The sequence below is a fragment of the Fukomys damarensis genome, unplaced genomic scaffold (genome assembly GCF_012274545.1).
Source record: "Fukomys damarensis isolate Sample0158 unplaced genomic scaffold, DMR_v1.0_HiC HiC_scaffold_4, whole genome shotgun sequence".
Classification (NCBI taxonomy): domain Eukaryota; kingdom Metazoa; phylum Chordata; class Mammalia; order Rodentia; family Bathyergidae; genus Fukomys; species Fukomys damarensis.
In genome coordinates, this window is record NW_022900916.1 from 30921398 (window position 1) to 30943565 (window position 22168).

The 22168-nt window shown below is 43.7% G+C and overlaps 2 protein-coding genes across 2 annotated transcripts in view; one reads left to right on the forward strand and one right to left on the reverse strand.

The window, feature by feature from the left end:
* Positions 1 to 3729, forward strand: part of Wipf3 (WAS/WASL interacting protein family member 3) — a 65082-nt gene extending 61353 nt beyond the window's left edge. Inside the window, exon 10 of the mRNA XM_010628364.3 lies at positions 1773 to 3729. Coding sequence (XP_010626666.1) covers positions 1773 to 1796 — 24 coding nt within the window. The 3' untranslated portion in view covers positions 1797 to 3729. The remainder of the gene's footprint in view (positions 1 to 1772) is intronic.
* A 3083-nt stretch (positions 3730 to 6812) lies between these two features.
* Positions 6813 to 22168, reverse strand: part of Scrn1 (secernin 1) — a 59883-nt gene continuing 44527 nt past the window's right edge. Inside the window, exons 5-8 of the mRNA XM_010628296.2 lie at positions 21812 to 22006; positions 19559 to 19724; positions 11928 to 12108; positions 6813 to 10620 (exon numbers count right to left, since the gene is read on the reverse strand). Coding sequence (XP_010626598.1) covers positions 10462 to 10620; positions 11928 to 12108; positions 19559 to 19724; positions 21812 to 22006 — 701 coding nt within the window. The 3' untranslated portion in view covers positions 6813 to 10461. The remainder of the gene's footprint in view (positions 10621 to 11927; positions 12109 to 19558; positions 19725 to 21811; positions 22007 to 22168) is intronic.

The following is a 22168-nucleotide window of genomic DNA, read 5'->3' on the forward strand; positions in this document are numbered from 1 at the left end:
AAGTAAAAACAAAAAAAAAAAAAAAAAAAAAAAAAAAAAAAAAGGACAGCAGGTGATGCAGCTCTGTGTAAAGGCCTTGGGTTCATCCCCGAACCATAAAAGAAGGCAGATTTGAACTGGCAAAAGAATGAATCCGTAAACTTGAAGGTAGGACAGTGAGTCTGAAGCACAGAAATTTTAAAAAGATCAAGTGAACAGGACCTAGGAGACCTGTGGGATACCATAAGGTGGACCAACACATTTATTGTGGGATTTTTAGAAGGAAAAGAGATAGGGATAGAAAGAATACTTGAAGAAATAATAGCTGAAAACCCACCTAAATTTGATAATAGGCATGAATATAAACATCCAAGCTCAGCAAACTTTAGATTAACTCAGTCTTACATCAAGAAACACCATAATTAATCTTTTGAAAGACAATAAGGATCTTAAAAGCAGCAAGAGAAAATCAGTTTGTCACATAACAAACAATCTTATCCTTGATGAGAGTTTCAGCAGATTTTTTTTGTCAAAACTTTAGAGGACAGAAGGTAGGAGGGCCAGTATATTCAAAAACTAAAGAAAAAACCTGTCAGCCAAGAATTCTGTTATATCTGGCTAAACTATCCTTCAAAAGTGTGGGATAAATCAAAATAGTCACAGATAAACTAAAGCTGAAGACTTTTACTAGACTTGCCCTATTCTTCAGGAAATTTATCACTTTCTCTTCCCTTAGTGTCCTATGAAATGACAGAACTACAGAACGGCTCAGTTTAGACACTGGCTCTAGATTATCTCTGATTTTTACTTTCTTCTTGGTATATTTGCAATTTCCATACTTACCAGTTATGATTAGAAAAAATATAACCTCATAATCATACTCTCTTACCTTGATATGGCTCTTTACATTTTTCAGTTAGCTTGTCTGTTACCTCTGTCTGATCCTTTTAAGAATCCTGTGAACAAGCTGGAAAAATAGCTTTAATGGCATTTTTACAAAAGAGGAAACTACAACCCAGAGAGTCTAGGAGCTTGTACAAGGTCACACTTTCTGACTGCTATCCAGTGCTCCTGACATTGTATCTCCCTGTTTATCCTAGCATGTTAGGATCTCCAGGGATAAATGGTGCCTTCACCACCAATGTGGCAGGACTGCAGGACATTCTGCAGGACCTGGTCCCCACCCTCATGGCAAGCACATGCCTAAATCAGCCCAGACTGATAGGTTTTAATCTCTGACCATGACTGTCCAGTAAAGGATGGATTATAAATTCACCTGTGGGCATCCCACAGTCAAGATCCTTTATGTCTCAGTGGAGACCTCCTCAGTTCATTTTTAGTGCACCAAGACACAGAACAGGGATAAGGAATCACTATTCTAGACAGCAGGCAATGCCTCAGTGATAACTCTCTTTATGGATATAGTGAGCATCGCATAGATGGGAGACCTGAGCTGGAAGTCTGAGGCCTGGATCCCTTTCTCACTTTTCTTTTACCTTGACTTGGTACCTTCAGAATATTTGCTTTCCTTGAGTGTCTTCCAATTGAATTACTAATGCTTGGTCCCACAAATGTTTCTAAGACAGCATTAAGTCCCCACATATGGTAAGCTTCATCTGCCATTTTATCTGTTTGCCCACCCACAACTCCTTGGGTAAAATTAGCTCCTTGCATGGGATGAAAACATCTCCCCACCTTGATGTCCTTGTATAAGTGAGGCAAACCTTAGGCAGGTCTTTTGTGTGCAGTGCATTTCTCACACCGCCCGGCAATGTTCTGCCATGTTTCCACAGTTAGCCCTAAAGACACTCCGGTGAGAAGATGGTAAAGTCACAGTCCTGGAGCTCCATACGGCAGGATGACGCCTGCTAAAGAACGTGTCTGACTCTTCTGTACTCAAACTATATTCGGATGACATACAGGCTCTGACAGAGCACTAATTTACTGTAAATATGTGGTTTGCACGAGCTTTACAGCAGCATTTTAGTCGCCTTTTGAGTAATATTTTTTAAAACACCATGTCTCCATTTTTTAAAATGCACATTGGCATTTGTCTGTACAAACAGAGCCCTGGTACACCCCATAGTGTCTATTCTGACTGTAAATATGCTTGTAGGCTGGCCCTTCCTATATTCTGAACCATTTTTAAGAGTGTCCTTAGTTTGCAGGTAATCCGAAAGTCATAAGTACCCACCATGGCTTCTTATTGGCATGACTTTATATTCTCATTGCACCAACTGCAAAATCAAACCAAATAATGCCTTATAACGATGCAGCTCAGAGGAAGTAATATGTCCCCACACCCCAGCAGTGCCACGCAGCCTCCAGTGAGCGAGGTGCCACATCTCGCTTCTGTTTTGCAGTACAGGGATGTCTTTTTGCTGCCTATTATAAATATATCGCAATGTCAAGGCAGGAGTGGGCTTGGCCCCTCCTGAGCCTTCTGCAGGGCCCCTTTTGTAACTGAATTACTTTACAAGTAGCCAATGCTCTTACTGTTTACAGTATCCCTGGTGTACATGTTTCTCACTTTTGTCCCATCCCTCCAAGTTTTTAGTCCCATCCCAGTAGGAAGGATAAGGTCAGCTATGAGATCTTGATGTTTTATTTTCCTGCAGGTTAAATAATATACACAATTCATGATTATAATAAACTATAAATTGTGTCTCAGGGGTCTGTTCATCCCCATCCCCACCCTGAGTGCAGGATTTCCATGGAAAATATGCTATGAAAAAGTGTAGAACAAAACATCTCATGAAATATGTGCCTCAAGAATCTGGCCCCATCCCTATGCGTTGGGACCCTGGGAATTGGCCCTCAGGCCAAACCAAACTCCCTTCTAAGCTTACAGAGAAAGTAGAAGGCTGGTGGTTTCCCCTGCCTTCTGGCCGGCACCCGGGGGCCAGGGATGTGTGCCAGTTCCACAGCCCTGAACATAGAAAGGATTGGGCCTGGCTAGGACTGCCCTCCCACTTCCCTTGAGCCAGCAAATGTGGAAGGTGCATCTGCTTACTGTCTGACCCCAAGTGCTCCCCAGCCTTGGGGGAAAGGGCTGTATTAGGGAAAGGAGACAAAAATAGAAACAGACTGATCCTGAGCTATGCTCAAAATAGCTACAAATCAAAGGAAATTGGGAAGGGCAAGAAGTAGAAGATGTTGGTTTTGGACCACCCACTTACGCTTTTAGGATATTAGGTGCAGGCAAAGCCATCCAGAAATGATGGACAGGGAGGACGGTTTGGCCAGCCTGACTGCAGACACATGACTATTGTCTGGAGCAAAGATTAAGCTGGTATCCTACATTGGCATTGTGCTTTCTGGATCCAGACAAGCAGCTGAGAGCCAGGATGAAGTTTCCATCTCTGCAGCATGACTCAAGTGAAAACTGTAACAGTGAAATCAATGGGAAAGGCACCTTTCTGGGCCTTTTGCATTACTGATGTGTTGTGGAAAGTTTCAGAAAGGTCAGAATTTCTTTGTTGGAACAGTAGCCACTCTGCCTTCCTCCTAGATGTGTAAATAAGTATAAAAGCTTTAATTACCATGACGAAGAAGACCCTAGACAAAGGCAAGCCCACCTTCAGAGTAGACCACCTGCCCTGATGACATGTTCCTATGTTCATGCTCTGCACTGCTGGTTTATAATTGGAAAATCAAACCAGTCACGGACAGAGGAAAGGAACAAGCAGAAACCAAAAACAGTAAGTAGGGAGAAACCTCAGGACTCTGGCATCGCATCCCTCCTCGAGCCCTGTCACCAAATTCACAACCTCTGCTGTCGCGTGCTGATACACAAGTTCCCAGGGCAATGACCGTGAAGTCACAAGGAAAGGCTCCCCTGCTGTCCTCCCGCTGACTCTGCCGTCTGTGACTCCCCCAGTGTCTCCTGTATTTTATATTTATTGATGTCTCCTCAGCAAATTCATTTCTTTGTACCTAATAAACTTTAATAAGTGGAAATGCTCCCAAGATTGTTTCCTAGTACAATTCCATCTGTGATCACCACTATTAATCTAAGCCAAAACTTTTTTAAATCGGAGTGAAAGAATTGTATATATTTATGGGAGATATATATATTCACATTTGAATACTAAGCCAAACCTTTGTAAGGATTAGGAGGGATTCTAAGAATGCCACAGCAAAATGCATATTACAGGGACCCTGTGCTTGCTGTAATAAGTGCTTGTTGGGTTAGAAACCAGGCTTTTCTCTTTTGAACTAATCTCATGAATATTTGGAAAAATCAAGTAAGGTAGAAAAAACTTTTCAGATGCACTTAAAAAACTACATAGCACTTTAAATTTTATTATAAAATGGGCAGAGTGCAATGCTTATAAATTCTGCTAACGTGTTAAAATGCAACAACTTGCTGCTTAAAGTGCCCTTAGTTCCCTTCCCCCAATCCAGCAAACCTCTTAAAAGAAAATCTGTATGAAGCAGAACCATTTCAACCTCCATTAGAGTGTTTTAAATGGATGCCGGAAGCTGATACAGGGGAGTGAGGTGCCATGTGCTGTGTGAGTTTGGAAGGCAAACAAGACTCCAATCTTTGTTTTGTCTCTTCCAACTTCGGGAAAGTAAGTCTGTGCCTCTATTTATTCATCTGCCCAAGGGGAACATGTGTGTCCAAGCCAGCCCGGAAGCCCTGGGTCACATCAGAGCCAGGTAAGGACACACCTCACACCCAGGAGCAACCAGTTTACATATTTCATGCTCAGAAACATCTCTGCTGGCTGCATCCCAGGAGATCCACTTACATATGCTGAGACCTCATTTCACTAGCTCTGCCATTGGGTAACAAAGCAAGAGGGGTAATTAACATTCATAGATGTTCCAGAAATGGACCTCATCTAGAAACTGGCATGAAAGCTAGCTACTACACACTTTGCATCAGAATGAGTTAAGGGGCTGACTTATTTTGCCTGTCCCACACTGGTGGAGGTACAGATAAACTGTGTAATGACTGAAAGAGCAAGTCAAAACGGAAGAAAAGCACCGGCCCAAGATAATCTACAAAGCAGACAATGAATTCAGAGTCATTGACCATCTACCACCGCGGCTGGTGAAGGAGCTGTAACTGTAAGCACCCCTTATGGAGTTAAGCATGGGAGGAGGTAGTTTCCAGAGGAGTGAGGAGAGCAGCTTAACAGGAAGGACTGCAGGTGTCAGGAGCAAGTTCCAAATTCTCAGAACATCCCCCAGGAGGCTTTGGCATCCTTCATGAACCCATCCTTTTATGGGATGTGTTGTGCCCCCCCCATTATACTTAAATTCAAATCTTCAGTACCTCAGGGTGTGACCTTACATGGAAATAAGGTCACTGCAGATATAATTGATTAAAATGAGGTCATTGTGATGTAGAGGGAGCCTTAAATCAGATATGGCTGGTGTCCTTATTAAAGAGGGGAGCAGTTTGGACATAGCCAAACACACAGGGAGAAGGTAGTGTGAAGAGGAAGACAGAATGGGATGATGCCAGAGATTTCCAGCAAAGGAGCAGAAGCTGGGCAAGAAACTTGGAGCAGATTCTCTCTCACAGCCCTTGGAAGAAATCAGCCCCACAGATACCTTAATCTCGGACTGCTTGACCCAAAACTAAAGCCTTTTTCCTGGTTTGTGATAATTGTGTTACGGCAGCACAAGCGATGTAATACACATTCTGTCACCTTGGAACCTTTCCTCGGGGTGTTATGTTTATTAAGAACAAGCTGGGAATAAAGTTTAAAGAATCAGTATTTCCTTATCATGCACATGAAGTCGTCATCCAGCCAGACCTTGATAGGTCCATTCATTACAGGTAACTAAGTCCTGTTTGTCTGAACAAGACAGTCAATTGTGTTATGCCTGTGTAAGAGTGAAGAGAGCTTTATTTTTTTTTTCCATAAGTGGTATCCTTGTGTTGTGGAGTTACTAAGCCTCTAGAATAAACTATCTGATGATCTGGTTTGGATTTTTTGTCTTCTTTAAAAAACTCATGGTAAATACACATAACATAAAACATACCATCTTAACTGTGTAGTGTTCGGCAGCGTTAAGTACATCTACCTTGCTGTGCACCCTTCACCACCATCCATCTCTGCAACTCCTATCATCTCAAAAAAACCAGCTCAGTATCTACCAAATATTCCTTATTTCCTCTCCTCCCAGCCCCTGGCAGCCACTCTTCCACTTGCTGCTTCCTTAATTTTGACTACTCAAGTACTTCATGTAAATATAACGTCCTCCTGTGACCAGTGTAGTTCACTTAGCTGAATGTGCATACAGGTTGTGTAGCATGTGTCAGTTTTCTTCTCTTTTCTAAGATGAGATAATAGCCTTATTATGTAAATAGTAACAATGACCTCAGCACATTTTGTTTGCTCATCCATCCTTCTGTGCGTACTTGCTTCCCCCTGTTAGCTACTGTGAAAAACGCTACTGTGAACCTGGTGGACAAATACTTCTTCCAGACCTTACCTCTGACCTTCTGTGTACATACTAGGAAGGGCATTACTGAGTCATTCAACAGCTCTGTTTTTAGTTTCTTAAGCACTGTTTTCCATAGTGGATGCACCATTTTATGTTCCCACCAGCAGTGCAGAAGGGCTCCAGCTTCTCTGAGTGCTCAACATTTTCTATCTAATAGTCCCTATCCTGATGGATCTGAGTTACTATCTCATTGTAGTTTTGTGTTAATGAAAGAGTGAATTAATTCAGAAAGGTACCTAATACAGGAAATTGCGGAATGATGGAGTTTCCTGAAGTTTCCAGTTAGAAACACATAGCCCCTTTCATTCATCTTCTATGTTGTGGCTGATGCCTACATTTTTCCATGAAACACAAGACAGAAGACATTAATCTCAGTATCTTTTATTGTATGCTCGATGCATTTAGAGACAATGCCAAGGCAAGCACTGGATAGGGACATTATCTGGCTTATAGATGTGTTTGTACAAAAGACTGTTAAGACTACATGGTCAGTTCCCACTGCAGGAAACGGAAAGATTTTATTTTCCCTGGCAGTAGCATTTTCCAGTTAACACATTTAAATTCTCACAGCATGATTGCAAATGTACATATTGGTTCCCACGAGAAATCTGCAGATGACATTTTTGGGGTGTTTGGCATCAGTTAGATACAGCACATTTTGACACACACCATAGAAGGGGAGCGGGGACTCTGGACTGGGTGGAATGAAATGCCACAGCTACAGGAAGCATACTGTTGTGCTGAGACAGCTGGGCATATCACCTGCCATGCCTCCCCTGCAAGTGCAAGTGGCCAGTGAAGTAGGTCCCCTCCCATCTCCTCCCTGTGCTTCCTTCCTGAAGCTGAGAGCTCAGATGAAGACCTTTCCAATAAAGGATGCACAGCTCTCCAAGAAAGAATGCAAGAGGTGTCAGAACTGACACACTGGTCCCACCTGGCTTCCTCGCTGGCCCAGCCAGAGATATGTGTCACCTGTGCCAATGTAGGACATCAGTTAGGATGCAAAGTTATTTGTCTGGTCAATAATTATGCTTTATATCTAAAGATTCACCCAACAGTAAGGGAACTTCATGGCTAAGATCTAATAGGTATACACCTGCCTGCTCTGTTAGCTTGTAAGGTAGACTCCTATTGATAACACTGAGTCTTATGTTACTGAGCTCTAGAATCTCCATAATTTTGATTATATCTTTATTCTACCTACAAGTTCAAGTCACCTCCAAAAATGAAAAGATATTTTTGCTTTGCTAATTTACTTTCACTGGTGTGTCTGCCTTGAGTCTTCACTTATGGTGAATCCCGTTTACCAGACTAGACTAACTAGCTTATGTTAGGTCACGGGGGAGAAGTTGGGGGGGCAACTTTATCCTTTATGGCCATGATTTCTTTCTGCACAAAGCATGCACCGCCCCCCCCATCTTAATAGATACACAGATGATATTCTAGGAAGCTATTTACACACAGTGACCTTTAAACCTTGTCATATTTCAATATTTCATTTTGTATATTCATTTCTTATATTGCCTTCAGAAAAGCAATCCCTTGTGAAGAAATTATCCATGTAATGAGCATTTTTTTCCAAATCATTTTCTGTTAGGAGCACTTAAAAAGAAACAGTCCCCTTATAACAACCCACTCAAAGTCCAACAATGTATTTCCAGCTGTTAATTTAAAGAAGATAAAGGTCACTGAAAGAGTACATCTATATCAGTAGATTCCTCTCTCTCTCTCTCTCTCTCTCTCTCTCTCTCTCTCTCTCTCTGTGTGTGTGTGTGTGTGTGTGTGTGTGCTTGTGTGAGAGTGTGTGTGTGTGTGTGTGTGTGTGTTTCCCTAACCATCCTGATGCACAAAGAACCAGTCCACTGCTATTATTTGGGTTTTGGTTGTACACAGACCACCACCATTGCCTGTCCCGCTTTGCCAGGAAGTGCCACAGAGGATGGTGGTGCCCTCTAGTGGTGAGGCAGTGACCTCACAGCTGTGCTGCTCAGTGCCAGCCAAGACCATTGGCAGGTAGGGTTGGCCCCTCTCTGTGACACTTGATTGAGGTCAGGGCCCCTAACCTAAGTAGTCACTGTGTTCCCCGCTGCACAACTGGGTAATGACATCAAGCTGGCAGCCTTGCCTACAGCCTTCCCCATGATAATGAAAGGAGGCCTCTGTGTAATTTACTCTCTTCTAGACTCCTCATCAAACCTGGAATCACCTTGGCAGTTGCAGATGTGGTGGGGTAGGGAAATGTTTCCTAAGAGGGAGAAGGTGGAACCACGCAGTGAAATACTAGGGTGGCTTTCTTCATAGTCCCATTTTACATAATCCCTCATCAGGTGGCCTTGGGAGGGCATGGGTACCTGTATCATCCTTTCTTCCTGAGCAGCTGCACACTACTCACAACTACAAGGCACCGTGACCAGCAGCCATTAACTTTGTCTGCTAAAATACTCTTCCCATCTCACCACAGGTAGTTGGAAGTTTTACAAACAGAATTCACTAAACAGCTGAGCAAGAGTAGGAAGGAAAGGGTTGTTCCAATAAAACCTCTGATCCTTAGGTTCCACACCCATATGGGAAGGCTGGGAGGCCCCTTTCTGCTGCTGGGAAGGAATTACCCTAAGCCATTTCCAAGACTGCAGATGTCCACAATTTTTTTGCAGATTCCTGTTGAGGATGGTAAAGCATAATTAGGCCCAAATGGCAATCTCCCACTTGGGTGCTCTAGTATCTGTGACCCTGGGCGTTTCGGCAGTGGTTGAGGGTTTCAGTGAAGCTCAGCCCCCACCATGTTCTACCCACTTCAGTGAGCAGCTTAGGGCACAGGGACTAAGGGGGAAGATGCAAGAGCAAGCTGCTTCTTATACCAATTTGTCGGGCCCAACAGGCTGGGCAGGAGGCAGATGGCTGGACTGTTACCAGCACAGAAATGCCTCTGCATCCTTCTGTCACCTAGTTGCCCTCTGCCCTCCCAGACCCCACCTGGTCTTCCCTGCATGTTTTTCTATGCTCTGGTGCAAATATAGCATTGGGAACAAATCAGTTTAAATATAGTCTCTCTGCTGAGATAAAGTAGTCGCTGCCCAGCTTTCAGCCACTTTAACTGCAATCTAAATAGTCAAGAGTTTCTCCTTTTCTCTCCCTCCTTAGCAGAGAGAGCCACAGCTGTGTGAGATGGAAATTCTGCCACAGGGCCATTTAATGGATCCCAGACTAGATGTTAGCAACTAGACCCAGATCGTTTCTACCCAAAGGTGCATCCATAGGGTAAGTGTACTGCCGTGAAGGCACAGCAGGCATGCCCTTTGGGAGAGCCATGGAGGGATTCAAGGAGGTCACCTGCATGGTGTCCTGGGATCTCTAAGACCCAAGGGCTCCAACTAACACAGATGCCCAGACTCCTGCCTGTGGAAACAGGTCTGGAAGCACATAGAAGATAGGTCCTTCAGGATCATGGGACAGAGCTGGGCGCGAGGAGGCCCCTCCTGATTCCTTCCCCCCATCTGTCCCCAGGAGGGTGGAGACTGCACTACACACAGCTATAGGCTCAAGGGAACGGGAGACGTTCTCCCTTGACTCCATACACAGGAGCCTGTGTACAGACAAATGCCTTTTGTTAACCTGGGAGAAACTAGTTCTGAAAGACTAAGACTTCAAAAGAGCTTGCTTTTCCCACCAGCTCAGCACTGTGAGCCTGTCTTTCAAGGCCTAATGAACTCCAGCTCTCCCAGGAGAGGCTAATGTGTCCACTGTCACTGAAATAGAAGATTAGCAGCTTTGAATCCACAATTCATCACACAACCGAACACCAGGCAAAGGGGATACACATTACACGGCAAAGGAAGGGGAACTATGGCAAAGGAGGAGACGTTTAGAGACACAAGGTAACAGTTGGATCTGGCTTCAGAAAAAGAGGCCACATCATAACTTTCTCATTTGACTCAAACAGGAGAGTGGTTTGTTTTGCTGGTAATTTAGTCAGGTGGGAAGTTTTAAATAAGAAGGGGGAAAGGAATGCTTACTTCACTTAAAGAACTTAATCTCCGTGTCGACACAGTCATAGAAAAGGTCCCCCACCTCAGCAGGGTCCGGGGGATCAGGGCTACTCAGGATTTCCTCCATGGCTTCCAGACCTTGCTTCTCCAGCTCCAACATCGTCTTCCTCAGTGTGCGGCCCTGTTCCTGAGGAACGACATGGCCACTTCACGTCAGCCAAACAGTTGTGACAGTGGACACCGACAGCCCCAGGGGTCTCACTGGCTTCCTTACCACAGTCTGGCCCACCTCCTCCAATATGGTCCACACCCTGCCACAGGGACTCAATTTCTAAACTCATCTACTAGTCTTGCCCCTTTTTACTTCCTCTTTAGATAATCCACTGTGCCAAATATAAGAAAGGGTCAGGGATTTAGCTCAGTGGTTCCACCACCTGCCTTGCAAGCACAAGGACCTGAGTTTGATCACCAGTACCAAAAAAAAAAAAAAAAAAAAAAAAAAAAAGAAAGAAAATAGGCTTGTCCAGGCCTCAGAAATATACACACCAATTTGTCTTCAGGGCAAATTGGACCTATTAAAAGTTGGGAGCGTTGGGGATCTAGCTCAGTGATGCCGACACCTGCCTTGCAAGCATGAGGTCCTGAGTTCGATCCCCAGTACCCAAACAAAAAACAAACAAAACCCAGAAGTTGGAAGCACAGATGCATTCTAGCAACTATGTTCCTTCCTCCTCCCAACAGCAAAATACAACCTTAGATTTATATGAAAATTCTTCACTATTGGCTCCTGCAGAAATAGATTAGGTGCTGGGGGAACATACACTGGGTATTTTTCTGGTTTGAATTGTCATCTTTTAACTTTATTAGCCAAAGCTTTGAAGGTGGGAGAAGCACTTGGAAGAATTACTTTAAAAGAAAAAAAATACTGGGAGCTTGAGAATCTTTTTTAAAATTATATTTGTATTATGATAAACATATATACATATGTATATATGTCATAAAATTTTCCATTTTAACCATTTTTTCAATGTAAAGCTCACTGGCATTTAGCACACTTATATTGTCGTGTAGCCATCACCACCATCCATCTTCAGAATGTCTTTGGAGAATTGTTTATTTGAAGCAACATAAGATTGCATCTTTATATAAAACATTACCATTAAGCATACCCTCAAAAGTATACAAAGAATTGCAGGCAGCACATTGAGTATCTCTATTAGAACTGTGCACTTTATTACTCCTAAATCAGCAGTAAGAGATATTCTTGGCCCACTTCGTTCCAGAGTAAGATCAAAAGTAGAGGCTTTGTCTTACTTGGCTGCAGTAGAGTGGGTAGGAGAATTAACACCAGCATTCAGGGAAGTGCCTGGGTAACCTGGCTTTCTGGAAGGAGACTGTTCAAGCTGGAGAAGAAGGAGAGGAGCTTTCTGGCTGCCTCCCTGCCCTCCTTCTCACACAGCTCGCCACCTGCCAAGGGCCCCCATCCAAGCTTACCTGGTCACTTTCAATGACAGCACGTGCCCACTCATGGGCCTTGTACAGCTCATGCCGGCGGTCTGGTTTCTCCTGGAACCGAGGTTCTTTTTTGGCAGGGTCATTGTCCCCAAAACAGGGGGACTGTGCTTTGGGGACAAGTTTTACATCATCAACAAAGATGAAAGGCTTGAATATGGACCTGGAAAGAAAAGAGAGCCGCTTAGAGCAGACTGAGCTCAGAGCCTGAGGACACCCAGAAATTGTCCTTTTACTCAACCAAGAACAACCCGAGCCAGCTTTCAGTGAGGGTGGGTGCTGGGTAGTGTGTGGGTACATGCCAAAACAGACACACTGAGTGTGCTAGTAGTTATTTCCGTAAAACTAACAGCCATTTTCAGCTTTACAATCTTCTATTTATAGCAAGGAGACCTCAAAACAGACTGTCTCAGTTCAGGATGCACCTTCTGAGAGATCCTTCTCAGTTCTACAAAGTCAGGCAAATAGACATGCAGTATTCAGGGAAAGGCTGGAACAGCCCGTCAGTCTGAGGTAAAGAGACCTGACTGCTTCTTTCCTGGATAAGGGTCCTTGGTTTCTGTTTTTGAGGTGCTAGCCTACAAAAATCTTTGTAAATGTCTCTCACAGACTCTAGGATGGGACACATTAAGGCAGACGACATCAAAGGCCCACTCCAAGGAGCCTCATGTAGGACAGAAGTGAGCTGCGGGGTTGACTTTCAGCCCTGAGGGAGGTGGGGCCTGGGGCAGCCAGAGAAACCTCATCCGTGCACCATATAAACATTCTTGTGCGCCTATGACCTGAAAAGGACAGGGAACCAGCCACCCTTGCTGCCTAAGTCAAGTCCTGGACTTGCAGCACTGGCACCACTGCAGAAGCTGAAACAGAATGTGCAGTTTAAAACGATCCCAAGGGACTCATAACACTGTCCACATCTGAGGACACTGTGAAGAACACTGGTAATAAGGAAAAAACCCTAGGCTAGTTTCCTGCAATGACCATGGGAAAGAGGGCTCAAGAGAGGAAAGACATTGGTCACTACATTGGACACCGAAGTCAGACCAACTTAACCTGAACGCAAAGGCGTAGGACCTTCACATCCCAAACTGGTGGAGAGGAAATAGATAAGGACACGTGTCAAGTACTCTGCTGCCCCCTGCAGGTGACTTACATATGTATTATATATGGGAGATGAGTCCCAGTCACTCCCCAGCCCTATCTGCTGGGGAGCACACAGCATGCTGGGCTGTGCCCTTCCAGGGCCCTTCCCTCCCCCATGTTCACCACTGGGCTCTGAGGCTTTTCGGTGGAACTGCTTCCATCTCCACCACAGGCAGCCAAGAGGGTGCAATCTGTGCCAAAGCCTCCTGAGCCTAGGCCGGCGAGGATGCCTCCTGGGATCGGAGTTCCTGGCTTCTTTCATCAACCGAAAGCATGGTGATGTCCACTTGTGAGATGCTACTTCCTGCTGTCCCCACACCCACCTGTGTCCTCCACCACTCAAAAACAGGGCAGCAGGAAGCTCCTCATCAGGACACCTGCACTCCACTCCTGAACGCCCAGTGCTTTATTTCCTGTGTGTCTCTTCTGACACAGTGACTCCAGGAGAGAACCCAGTCAGAGGGTCCAGGAGAGGACGGTCTGGCACCAGAGGGGCAGAGAACCAGGCTGGGGATGGGGCTGGTGCATGAGGCCTCTCTCTGCCTCTGACCCACTGTGGGCCCCGTGCTTCTCCTCTCTGGCTTTTATCTGGACTAACATGATCTCTCTGGTCCCTTCTAGGGTCTAAAACTATTTTGCTATTTCTATGTCACATGTTTGTCACGTGACCTGTGTCCCCACAGCCCCACAATAAGCTCATGCCACCTACAGTCAGTCTTCTGCATTTAACATGGAAGAAATTGCAGTGCTCTATTGGATGCAACTTAAAATCCACTCCACATCACTGGAATATGAACATAAGTTTAATTAATGAAGATGGTGCTTTTCTAAGGTAATAAATGCTATATGTTTATCGCTTCTATCAATTTTATTTTTTTAAATAAATAAATACAAGCAGGTACCCATAATATTTAAAGCAGCCAACGTGTTCTAAGGATTTTTTTTTTTTTCAAAGTCTGTAAGGAAGTCAGCTGCCAAAAAGATGAAGTTATGGTCGTTAAAGAGGGATTTTCGGGACGGAGGTTTGGCTTAGTGGTTCTACAGCCTGCCTTGCAAGCACAGGGCCCAAGTTAGAACCCCGGTACTGGAAAAAAAAGGGATTTTCTGAGACAGAGTAAATAATATAAATAATAAAATTATATAAAGACAATTACTATTTCAGAATAGTCAATAAGAACTACTGCTGATAATAAGTTGTAATAAAAGGAGTATTTACTTCAGATTCAGGAATTACATATCATTCAGGTTTGACCATTTGTCACATCCCCATAACGGGACTGTGGGTGACTCAGTGACTCTCAAATGTTCTGATTTCTTGTCAATCCTCACTAAAAATTCCAACTAGGTAAAGAGGTACACTGGCATTTTCCCACACTTGGATGGCAGCTTCTTCAATGCTATTGAATAAATATATGCCAAATAATGATGCAGAGAGACTGAATGATTTGGTTAAGGTCATATATTCAACGAGTGTCAAAGTTGAAACTAGGTCGTGACCACTTTCCCACCACCCGTCCAGGACAAGGCTCAGTTGGCCATGTACATGGAGACCCAGGGTCCTGTGGATGACTTAGGGAACACAGACTCGTGAGAGGTCTCCAGACAGCTCGTGGTGCTTCCGTCCCCAGGGCTGACTCTGAGAATGACCTTCAGAAAAATCATTTAACTCAAAACTGGTCCTGGCCACTCAGCCCGTCCATGATGTGGTATGACATGAACATAAAATGTTAGGCCGGAAGGGGGAAGTGCTTCCAATGGCCACAGGCAGGCAGCACATGGCTGGTTAGCAAGGAGTTTAAAGCTAGCTGAGCTACTTTAAAGAGACCCCCATGAAGGACAATTAGGCCAACAAGACCATGTGCATTATACAGAGAGTCATCAGGTCCCAGGCACACAGCTCCTGACACAAAGCACATCAGAGCCCTCAAGGGTCTCTCTCGGAGCCACAGAATTTTATCCCTTGAGCGGCACTTTGAGGCATAGCCAGGAAGGCACACCACTGGAGGTATCTGGCCTATCTGTCCTTCTTCCTTCCAAAACCTTGTGATGGGTTTACCAAACTATGAAAAAAAAATCTGTTTTCCCATCATTTGTTTTCTCATTTTGGAAGAAAAGCAAAAATATCATGAAAACCTCTAACATTTTCTATCATAGCCCACTTTGCATTTGGGTCTTGTGGCTTTAGTCAGTCATTCACATATTCCTTCAGTAGCTATGTGTTGAGCTCTGACCAAGTGCTAGGCACTGTTCCAGGTACTATGGACACAGCGCTCAGCACAGTGTCCTGTTTTATAGATAACTGAGGCTCACAGAAGCTCTGTGCTTTATCCAGAGTCACATTCCTCATAACTGGCAGGTGGAGAACTAAATGCAGATCTTCTGAGATCAAACCACGGCCTCCCATTCTTAGACCCTTCCATCGCTGTCTTATACACATTGTGACACTACAAAAATCATCATCATAATGACTTTTTGTGCTCTGGGACTTGGGATTTTATTTTGAGTGGCCACCAACAGTTTTGACCTCAGGCCAGGGCTGTTCTTGCCAGAGAGGTGGACATTCCCCAAGCAATTAAACCAGGCTGTTGTTGTGACCTGAGAATCTACTGAAGGACATTAGGTACAGAAAGGAACAAGACAAAAGCCCCTGCTCTGATGCATCTGCTAAACTGTGAACCAATCTTCAAGGAACCTAGAATAACCAGTTTGTCACAGAATGCAGGTGGCCCTCTGAGCAATCCATCTTCAGGGTCACTGCAGCTTTACTGCCACAATATGCCACTTTCATCACATCATCAAAGCCTCAGCTGACTGAGAGTGGCACCAATCCATGAAGAGATTTCAATTTTAGAGGGAAAGAGAACTAATGCGTCTGGAGTACAGGACAACTTAAAGATGCTATACTTGACCCAGGTCCTTGGAGGATTTAATAAGTCAAAAGTGTAACATGGACAGAGAGGGGACACAGTGCTGGAAGAATTCGGAGTGCAGCTGGAAGGGAGAATGAATGCCTTTTTGCCCTTTACAGCTCCAAAGGCTGCAGAAGTTATGGTGTCTGGCCTCAGGACATATTCTCGAGCAACAAAAAGGTACCACATGTGGCTGCCACTAAAGTAGGTCAAACATCCCACTTTCCTAGAACTATCTCCCCGCTTGTATATTACCGTCCCGTATCTTGAGTATTTGTGCGCTTTCCTATATGCAATGATCTCTTAGTGCTTAGCTATTCTAAAATATCTATCTCTGAAAAAAACAACCCAGTCTGCAGAATTCTGTGGTGTAAATACTTCCTCTGTGGCCTATTTTAAGCTACCGATGGCATCAGGGAACACAGAATTGGGCAGAGATTCATACAATCGGCTCTGCTTGGCCCTAGTACACTCAAAGACTCTGTTCCTACCTCAGTTCCTCATATCAATGAAGCTTTAACAAGTTGCAGCTTCCTAGGAAATGGCTTGCAAAAGTCAGAACCAGTGTACCAAAGCCAATTAGTGTCGCTCTATGAATGACTTCAGTCCAGCTGACTCGATAGAATATTGGTACAGTGGAATCTGCCTTCCCCATAAAATTAATGAGAAGACTTGCACATCCCCTGCTATCACTCACATGGTACCTGGCACACGGTAGAATGGAGGGAGGGAAGAAGGCAGGGAGAAAGTGAATGTGAGAGAAGGTCTTTTCAAGAAAATGATCTATAATTAATGCAGTGAGCAATGAACAGAGAAGTAAGTGCCCAAGTAGACAGGACAATACCAAAACGGTATCCTTTGGTTCTATCACTGACTGGAAGAAATAAATACTGTATTATGGTCCTGCTCTTCGATCTAGTCATTTGCAAGCCCACTACTCTGAGACTATCTAAAAATTTCTAATATTCTTAGCACTCACAGAAGCCAACTAAGATCTCTCTAGTTGTGCTACCTAAAAAACCTTAAGAGTAGGTACTTATGCTTCCTGCTGACAAAATACAAAATGTTGGACATGCCCAATTACAGAGAAACACCGAAATGGTGACTAGAACAAAAAATAACCTATGACAGTTCTATACAGTCAGAGTGGGAGACACAGCCCATTTAACCAGGGAAGGTAAAAATGAATGTCTTCCGGAGGGGACTTAATCTTCTACAAGGTCTTTTCAATTAGTTTAACCATGAATAATTTTTTTAATTACTTGAAAGTTTCCATTTTAAATATTAGAAGGCTATTTTGTGACCCATTTCTATAAGTGGATTAAGCCATGTACTTCAGCCTGAGAAATGAAATTCCCTTACATTCATGTCCTGGCATCACAAAGCCTGTCTCCTAAGGAGAGTGAGAGCAGCTATGTGAGGCAGCAGGACAGGGGGGGGTGCTTCAGCCCAAGCCCCTCCTTGAAAGGCTCCGGCTTCCTAAAAAACAATGTCCAAATACCTTATCTGAACATCCCAGGTACTTCAGAATAAACACCCATGTATACCCCGCAAAAGGCTAGCAGGGTCCTCACAAGAGGCTGCTGGGCTGTCGGCACTAGGCGAGCAACCTAGGGCCCTATCTGTCAGGAGAGGAGCCCAGACCCCAGGGAGCAGAGGAGCCCCAAATCTGTAGACCAAAATGTGTGTGGAAGGTGGGACCATGGAAGCGGCAGTTCAGAATGGGGAGATGAATTAAAAACCAGGAGCTGGATTCAAAGAGGAGCATCCAGAGAGGGCGTGGGAACACTGAACTGCTGAATGGCCGCAGCTCCATATTAAAGGGCCGCGGGGGAACCCATGAGTGTGGCTGGGCTTCTTTAATGGACAGGCAGGGGGCAAAAGAGATGGAAACTTAATTGCCAGCCTTGTCCACAAAAGGAAGCGCACCTGTAACCTGTGCCGTCTATAACCTGTGCCGTGCTCTTCATGCTCCTGGGCCATTACATATGCCAGTCTCTCTGCTCTGCTTTTTATACCTAATAAACTCCCATTCTTCCCACAATGTGTCCCTGGCATTCCTCAGGGAGTTCCTTCCTCAGTGAAGCTCTCCCTTTCACCATGTCATCTGTGGGACTACTCTCCTTGTTCACACCTCATCCCTGATACTCAAGAAGCAAATCTGGTATGCAGTGGGTGCTTAAAAAGTGCTTATCGAATGAGTGAATGAAAAATGAAGAATAGTTTATACTAAGTCCAATAGTCAGACCTGAGGGCTAGGTGAGCTAATGATATTAGCAGTAGTTTTAAATGAGGCCATAGGGCCAGAAGAAATGCTTGACTCTTCCCCTGAATCATTTAAAATAGGGAGGTGAGGGAAAGAGAGGGAAGGGGAGAGGGAGAAAACGGAGAGGAAAGAAGAAAGTCCTCCTAGCGAGACACATCCTTGTCTCGTGTTCCTGAAATAATAACAGGAGAAAGAATATTTTCAGCTGCAAAAGGAAAGGATTTTAGCAGCAGCGGATATTTTGGTAGCAGATTCAAAAGCTTGACTGATATTAAGCAACGATTACAGATTTGCCCAGTGGAGCACCGGAAGTGCTCCAGGGAACCCACGGAATAGGCAGTCGTGCAGAGCTTTTCATGTTGAACCTTAGAGTTCGGGGTCCACCCTGACGATTCTGACACAGCGGCTTTGGGTGTTTTTCCAAGACTCCCCCCTACAATAATTCCAATAGTGAACAAATTTAGAAAGCACTGAATGGTTGGTTCTAGGCTACTAATGATGCGACCTGTGACATACATGACATTACTGAAGAGAAGCTGCTCTCGGACTAGTAATCAGAGATGGCCTAATAAATAACAGTTAGACCTACTAGGTACACACTTGGGTTATCTCACTTGATCCTCCCAACAAGCGTATAAAACTAAGGGCTAGTTACAGAAAGTAGCCACTGCACAGTTACAGTAACTGAAGTTTAGGTTAAGTAACTTCAACAGCTAAGGGGTGACTGGGATGGACTGCAAATCCTGTTCATTCATTTTAGAGACTCTGTTCCTAACAACTGTGCAATGATCCGTGTTTGCTGAAGTATGAGTATGCAGAAAACAACTCCTTAAAACACAATGTCTCCAAGAATACTTAAAGTTGCCTCAACCTGTAATTCCTTTGGGCCATTTTGTTCAGTGACTTATAGGAACAATTTTCTGATAAATCTGGGCATCTCTGTATCTCTCACTGTATTTTGTTCATCTTTGTATCCCACATCTAAAGCACAATGCTTGGGCCATAGTATGTGTATTCTCAACAACTATTTGATGAAATTAAAAATAACAATTTCATTTGGTGATTGTAATAAATACTATGTGACTACAGCCACTTCACACAATCAGACTGGATAGAGCTACAGCACTTCAGCTAATCACACTCTTTGCGCTGTACTGCCCGTGCTGAGATGGACTAAAAAAATGTGATTTCGCTATCAAAGGAAAGGGCATGGCCAGGAACTTAGTTCATGCTTGTTGAGTGAATTTTTAAGGTGGTGCACAGTTTCTGATTCCATGACTGTGTGTCAGACAAACCTGGAAGGATCTGGAGTCCCCGTGAAGTAGTGAATGCATGGAGAGCTTCTATTCTGAGGCAGGACGGACACTATACTGGCTGTGGTGAGGAAGGATTCAGAGTCTATGCAGATTCCATTGGCTTTGTCCCTTAAGATGTTAATCATCGTCTGCACGGTGATATTTTCTGAAAGAGGAGAGATGGAAAGAAGATATGTAACTGTGGCAGGCTAACCCAAACCTATCCACTTCTTTCTCTTTTTACTAATAAACCACTGGCAGTTACAGCTAAAAGCATAATTTCTCATCTGCAGAATATATTTCCCAGCTTCCCTTGTGCCTTGTTCTGGTCATGTAGTAAGTTCTGACCGATGGGAAGTGAGCAGAAATGCAGGGTGCAAATTCCTGGCCACACCTACATCCTAACCCTTCATTTTTCTTTTCCCCTATCCTGCTATCAGGAGACCAAAAATGGAAGACTTGTGCTGAACAGAGTGTCCCCTCCCCATATCTTATTTGTCAGGAAAGCAGGGTCACTCTCCTATAGTATTATGCACAGTCTGGACTCTGCAGATGGTGTTCTCTTTGTGTGGTTCTGTATGTTCTTCCATCTTATTTCCTGTAAATTTGTAGCTAGATTCAAAAGCTTCATCAGATTTCAGGCTGAGAGTTTGGAAAGACTATCTAATAACCTTTATCAAGCTAGTTTTTTTAATTAAAAACTTTTATCTTTTTTTAAGTTCCCATTTAAAAATGAATACCATCTTACCTTCCCATCCAGAATATATTACTGAAGTTCTACAGAATCAAGCTAGTTTTAATTAAAAACTTTTATCTTTTTTTAAGTTCCCATTTAAAAATGAATACCATCTTACCTTCCCATCCAGAATATATTACTGAAGTTCTACAGCAAAAGTTCTAACAAATTCTTCTAGATTAAGGGCTGGGAAGCTTTTTCTTAAAGAACCAGATAGGAAATATTTTAGGTTTATGGGCCATGTTGTTTCTATTATAACTTGCCTGTTGTAACCGCTCAACTCTGCCACAATAGCACAAGGCAGGCATAAACAATACATAAATAAAAGAGGATTCTATAGTTTGGATTCTGAATGTTCCCAAAGGCTTGCGTGTTAAAGGCTTAGTCACCAGCCTGTTGCTCTCCTGGGAGGTGGTAGAGCCTTTAGGAAGTGGGGCCTAGTGGAAGGAATTTAGGTCACTGGGGGCATGCCCTTAAAGGATATATGGGGACAGCAAGGCTCTCTCTTTCCTCTTCTCCCCTCCTCTCACCTGTCTTTCCTCTCTGTCACTAGTTGAGCAGTTTCCTTTCCACTTGTTCCTGGCCTCACCAGACCCAATAGCAATGAGCCAACTGACTACGGACTGAAACCTCTGAAATCATGAGCCAGAATAAACCTTTCTTCCTTATAAGTTGCTTATGTCAGGTATTTTGTCATAGTGACACAAAGCTGACTAACAATGTGGCTGTTTTCCAATTGAACTGTATTTACCAAGCAGGCAGCTGCTATAGGACATACTTTGCTGACACCTGTTCTAAATGGTCAAAAGTTTGACTTACTAAATATATGTTCAACTAAAGAATGCAAGAGTTTTTTGAAGAGTTTCTACTCAGGTACAAAAGTAACAAGCCATCTATCTAGCTAACACATTTACCTAAATATGGATTCTGATTTTAAGTCAGTAACTGGGTGGCAGATAGAATGTTTGTGAAGAGAATTAACCACAACAATTCAACTCAACAAACATTCAAGGAACAAAGGACCATGCCGGATCACAAACGGAACCTCAGATGAACAAAAGATAACACACCTGCCGCTATGGCCCAGCAAAATTAATGAGAATGGGCAAGAAAAAAATAGAGGAAGAAACTAAGTCAAATATATCAATACTGAACTCAGAGGATGGCTACGATAAATACCACAAAACACAACATTGATGACTTAAGGGGAAATGGTGTCAGTAGGAACAAAAAAATGGAAAGGTTCTTTGAAAGACCTACTGAACTACTAAGACAGAAGCCTGTCAGAGACTCCCCCATGGGAATGCTGTGTAGCATGCACAGGCCCCTTGTTCCCCCACCTTGATTTGTTTACCCCTGGAAGAACACTTTATACCATTCTCCGCCCAAATATACATGATTTTCTAAAAAATACAAATCATTTGCTTCTTCATATGCCCTCCGAAGTTCAGACCAGTTTTCTGGAATTGCCATAAGACAACAGGTATAAAAAGGAAAATCATAAGGGTCAAACTCACCTTCTTCATTCTCTAAGCTCTCTACGCCTGCACAGCAGTCCAGATGGTCATCAGCCGGAGAAAACACATGGGAAAAATTGAACTCGTCCTCTCCTGTCCACCAGCCTTGGCTCTGAGCATAAGTTCTGAGTTCAGGATGCTCTGCATCCATCTTAGTGGTGAGTGAAAGTTGATTGCAAATGCACTTCACTCCCTCTGTAGAGAGTGCAAAGCCCAGTTAGTGGAAAATCTATTTATGCAAACTTATATAGAATCCTTCCCCTGAAATGCTGACTTTACCAAGAGGAATCAATTCAGGTTTTGAAGAAAGAAACACAATACTTGGTCCTTTTTCCAAAAGACCTCTTAAAAAGTTTG